The 5394-nt window shown below is 49.7% G+C and overlaps 1 protein-coding gene across 7 annotated transcripts in view; it reads left to right on the top strand.

Moving 5' to 3' along the window:
• Dennd2a (DENN domain containing 2A) overlaps positions 1–5394 on the top strand; it is a 96840-nt gene extending 91446 nt beyond the window's left edge. For all 7 annotated transcript variants that reach the window (XM_050148076.1, XM_050148080.1, XM_050148077.1 and 4 more), the window contains 4 exons: positions 925–1042; positions 1328–1567; positions 2845–2931; positions 4181–5394. In XM_050148076.1, the coding sequence (XP_050004033.1) occupies positions 925–1042; positions 1328–1567; positions 2845–2931; positions 4181–4212 (477 nt within the window). In that variant the 3' untranslated portion in view covers positions 4213–5394. The remainder of the gene's footprint in view (positions 1–924; positions 1043–1327; positions 1568–2844; positions 2932–4180) is intronic.

The raw sequence follows: 5394 nt of genomic DNA, 5'->3' as shown, positions 1-5394 counted from the left end.
AGCACATGCCTTTAATCCCGAGCTCTCTGGAGTCAGAGACAGGTTAATCTCTGTTGAGTTCAAGGCTAGCCTGGTCTACATGCTAAGTTTCAGGTTAGTCAAAGCTATACAGTGAGACCATGTTCTTCCAAAAACAAGTTGACAGGAAAACCTACCAAAACATTAGGCATGTATTGGGAGGAGGTTAAAAACAGATGGAATTGCCGGGCGATGGTGGTGCATGCCTTTAATCCCAGCACTCGGGAGGCAGAGGCAGGCGGATCTCTGTGAGTTTGAGACCAGCCTGGTCTACAGAGCTAGTTCCAGGACAGGCTCCAAAGCCACAGAGAAACCCTGTCTCGAAAAACAAAACAAAAACAGATGGAATTATTTTCAGTGATTTATAAACAGTCATATCAGTGCTGGTGGTGGTGGTAGTGCTGGTGGTTTTGGTGGTGGTGGTAGTGGTGGTGCTGGCGATGGTGGTGCTGGTGGGTAGTGGCAAGGAAGGTGGTGGTGGCTAAGGGCGGTGGGGAAGAGCTACCGAGAGCCCATGGAGCCCTAAGCACTTTCACAAGAGAACTGTATAAAGTGTAATGTCTAAGAAGAGGCCCATCTGACAAATGAAGGTTCAGAGCTCTTACGGCTTGTGAAAACTGGAGTGGAGATTTGGACCTCAAATCCCTGGTTCTAAGCATGTTCCTCCAATGAAAGCTAAGGGTGGGTAAGATAGCTCAACAGGTAAAGGCTCCTGGGTAACGTGTAAGCCTCAGGGTGGAACAAGAGAACCACACATTCCTACACACACACACACACACACACACACACACACACACACACACACACACACAGTTTAAACTATGAGCTGAGCTGCCCGCCCAGAGATGCGACTGGGACTTGGCTAGCCAGGTGTAACTGTGCCCACCTCCACCTCCTGCCCTACAGATGGAGGACGAGGATTCCATTCTGCCCCGGAAGCTTCAGGTAGCCCTGGAACACATTCTGGAGCAGAGGAACGACCTGGCCTTTGACCAGGATGGAGGCCCACTGGACTGCGTACATGGTAAACGCCAGGACTTTGAAACAGCTGGGTGGATGGGTGAGAGAGAAAGTGGGGCTCCACCTTTCGTCTGGGTTCCATTCCAGCCATAATTGTAGGAATCTTTCCCACTTTGTCCATTTAGGTCCTAAAATACCTCAAGAGGGGAAAAGGCAGCTTTCGGTGCCCTTTCTCTTAGATGGTTGCGGGTGGCTGCGGAGGGAGGAAGCTGCTGCTGTTGTCAGTAACTGACTGTCTTGGGCTCTGGCCCACCAACTTACTGTTCCGGACTTTGTCCCCCATGCTCAGGCCCTGAGTCCAGCCCCTTGAATGAGGTGGTGTCTGAAGCCTTTGTCCGATTCTTCGTGGAGATTGTGGGCCACTATTCCTTGTTCCTGACGTCGGGCGAGGAGAGGAGCCTGCAGCGAGAGGCCTTCAGAAAAGCCGTCTCCTCCAAGAGCCTGCGCCGCTTCCTGGAGGTCTTCATGGAGACCCAGACTTTCCGTGGCTTCATCCAGGAGCGGGAACTACGCAGGCAGGATGCCAAAGGTCAGAACACCACAGACCCTGCTGGGGCAGTGAGGGTGCAGCTGCCTAGGCTCTAACTGGCCAAGGAGCACGGGTAAGGGTGTAGACAAGGATGTAGGCAGGGACAATATTGCGGCCTCCACAGGAGCTCTGTCATCCGGCCACACCTGAACAGTGACCCTGAGCTGTCTGCTTCTCCCACGGTTCCCCTGTCCCTCCTGCTTCTCTGCAGCCCTCTCTGCTCTTCCCAGCTGCCTTTCTTCCTGCTCCTATCTAGGGACTGTGGAGGGGTTAAAGATTCAGGAGAGTCTGTTCTGGTACCAGCAGCCTTGGGCCAGCGCTGCAGAATCTGGCATCCTGCTTCCGTGACCATCCACACCAGCCTTTCTTCTCCCTCTTCTCTGAATTCTCTCTTACTTCTCCCTGTCCCCATTTGTGCTGGCTCCAACATGCTCCTAGGGAGAAAGGGAACAAGAAGCAAAAAATGACAGACACGTGTCCCAGCCACTTGGTCCCTTGTCTCGGCCATTCTGGGAATGTAGTTAGAAATGCTGGTAAAGGGGGTTCTGATGGGAGCTAAACCTGGGAAGGGAAGGCCCTTGCCTCTGGAGCATGGCTACACAGAGCCCAGAAGGTTCTAGAAGAGCAACTGGCCCCACCCCTGGGATTTCTCTGGTGCTGTGAACTCAGCTCGGAGCCCACACTCCCATAGCTGTTTACACGGGAGAGACAGGCAGCCACGCTTGAGGCTCTGACAAGGATTTCCACAGGACAAGAGAAATTTAATTACAGGGTATGAGGGGACTGGCCTCATCCGAGGTTCTCTTCAGGAGAGCCGCCAGTTTCACTTTAGGCAGGTTTACAGGTCACTAGGTCACTAACTGGTAGGGAAAGGTAGCAGAAGGGTGGGGGGCGGCAGTGATGAACGCCTGTAATCCCAGCACTTGGGAGAGAGGCAGAGGCTGGCAGATCCCTGTGAATTCGAGGCCAGCCCGGTCTACGGAATGAGTTCCAGGACAGCCAGGGCTACACAGAGAAACCCTGTCTGGGGAGAGGGGAGGAGGTAGCAGGAACGAAATGGGACCTCATGTGTGAGCAGGCTTTTGCAGCATTCCACAGACAGCTATTACACGGCAATTACAAGGTTAGTAAAAGTCCTTATAAGCCTCAGGCCTGAAAGCATGTTTGTAGGCACAGCTGCCTCTCTGAAGCAAGGCCTCCCTTACCTGTTCTGGCGAGGAAGGGGTTTGTGAAGAAGCGCAAAGGATCTAAAATGTCCCAGTGTCTCTTGTCCCCAGGTCTGTTTGAGGTCCGAGCCCAGGAATACCTTGAAACCTTGCCCAGCGGAGAACACAGCGGAGTCAATAAGTTCCTAAAGGGTCTGGGTAAGGCCTGAATCCCCATCACCCGTCTCAATCGAAACCGTCTCTCCTGAACTCTTAGCTACTGCAGACCCCAGAGCCACGAACCCTCAGTGATACAGGAAGCTGGCACTAGACTGACTGCCTCTCTAATGTGACAACATTGTCATCATTGCCACAGTCCCCTCCTAAGCCTTTTGGGAACCCAATAGAGGAAGCAGGCCTGGGGCCAGACAGGGAATGATATAAGCGGAACTCCACCCGGCCTCCCAGAGCCCCTGAGTAGGAGAGTAAGACGCCAGCATCAGAACTACAGTTTAATTAGCAAGGAGGCCCCTCTAAGAATAGTAGTACATACCTGCGCCCCTGCATTGGGGAGGGGAAGGCAGGAAAAAGTCAGCAGTTCCATGACACAGCCAGCAAGCTGGCTCAGCAGGTGAAGGCACTGGCCACAGGAGCCTGAGGACCTGGGTTCAATTCCCAGAATCCACGTAAAGGTGGGAGGAGAGAAGTGACTCCACACAGTTCTCCTGAGTCCTCCACGTGTGCACGACAATACTTTCCTGTGCCCGACAATACTTTCCTGTGCCCTTCCCTTCCTCCCTCCCACAAGGCCTCTTGTTCCCGGCTGCTCAGCCCCGAAATAACACACAGAAACTATATTATTTACAATACTGTTTGGCCAATAGCTTAAGCATATTTCTGACTAACTCTTACATCTTAATTTAACCCATCTCCATTAATCTGTGCATCACCATGAGGTTGTGGCCTACCAGCAAAGTTTCAGCGCTTTTGTCTCCGGTGGCTCCATGGCTTCTCTCTGACTCCACCTCCTTTCTCCCAGCATTCAGCTTAGTTTTCCCTGCCTAACTAAATTCTACCTTGCTATAGGCCAAGCCAGTTTCTTTATTCATTAACCAATAAAAGCAACACAAGACAGAAGGACCTCCCACACCATTTCCCTTTTTCTGTTTAAACAAAAAGGAAGGCTTTAATTTTAACATAGTAAAATTACATATAACAAAACAGGTATCAAACAAGAATTATAGTACATCTCTGTACATCTAGAAAACTAACATGACTACAAGCTTGACTATTATAGATAACTATTAACCTATATTTCTTAATGAGCTGTACAAACACAGTACTTTAATCAAGAGCAGAAATATATATACACAATGTAAGAAAATTGACCTTGACTTTGTACCAGTAAACCAAGATCCATACCAATGCAAAGTATTCATCTCTATATCATACTTTCTTTCCTTTTTAGGCAATAAAATGAAGTTTCTCCACAAGAAATAACCTTCATCTTGGCTCAAGGGAAGACCTCCTCCACTGGGACCACACATTTCCAACAGAGGTCTGAGAGGCTGTGGGCTGAAGGCAGTCCCTAGCCCCCAGCTCCTCCTAGAATGGGGCCTGTGAGCTGGGCACATGGCAGGTGCTCAGGACAGCCCTGGAAGGGACCTGCCAACATGCCCCTGTTGTTACTGTGGTCGGTTCTGGGATCTTTATATCTAGGTATTAAAAGAGAAGAAGAAGAAAGGCGTTTGGGTCTTCATTCTGTCTTGCCAGGGCTAAGAAAACTCCCTCCTGCCCTACCTCATCTCTTCTGGTTCAGCTGTTGACAGCTGTGGAGCCAGGAGGAGGGAGGAGCTAGGTAGAGTGGCTGCCACCACCCATCCAGGTTCTTGTGGACTGGTCTATGACGCCACCTGGTGGCAGAGACTGTGAGCTTCGCTTTCTTGACTGGGGTTTTTTGCCCCTTAGAAGGAAGTCACGTAGACCTGTTCTTGCCCTAATGCCACACATGAAAAGAGGAAATCTTGTTAATTGTTAATAAAATATTCTTAGGGTCCTGAAATGGATATCTCCTGTGGCCTAACCGTGACACTTAGACCTCTGTTGTGAACCTGTTCCTCATAGCTGACAGACCTTTCGGGCTTCTGTAGTTGATATTGAGAGGGAAGAGCTGGACAAGGTTACAGTCATCTGACCTGTGTGGGACAGTGGGAGTCTGTGAGTCCTGTGTGCCCACAGGAAGGTTCTCAGGCTGGCCTTGGACTACCACCCCAATACTGTGGACACCCAATGGATTGTATGAGAAAGTAACTTCTAGCCCACCTGGCCTGGAGTGGGGCAGGAGTAGTGGGAGGGGGTGTGGCTGAGGCGTTGGGGGTAGCCTGAGTGAGAATGTGAGCATGGGGGTTCACACAAGCGCCTCGGTTTAGTTAACTTCAATGATAGCAATGCTCTGTGTATTTTTATACTGCCCCTAAGTGATCACTTTTAGTATTTTGGAATATACAGTCTTTTCTAACTTATTTTCTATTATACTGTTTTACTTAAGAACTCCAAGTGAATGAATAAACAAATATCTTTATCAACATTCCTAGTGAGTGTATAATATTCTATAATATTATGAATGTTTTTGTATTTGACTTAAGCATAAAAACAAAAATAAATTTGGGGAAATGTGCTAGA

Source organism: Alexandromys fortis, unplaced genomic scaffold (assembly GCF_014885135.2).
Source record: "Alexandromys fortis isolate MF-2015 unplaced genomic scaffold, M_Fortis_MF-2015_v1.1 scaffold_57, whole genome shotgun sequence".
Classification (NCBI taxonomy): Eukaryota; Metazoa; Chordata; class Mammalia; order Rodentia; family Cricetidae; genus Alexandromys; species Alexandromys fortis.
This window is presented reverse-complemented; position numbering and strand designations above follow the sequence as displayed.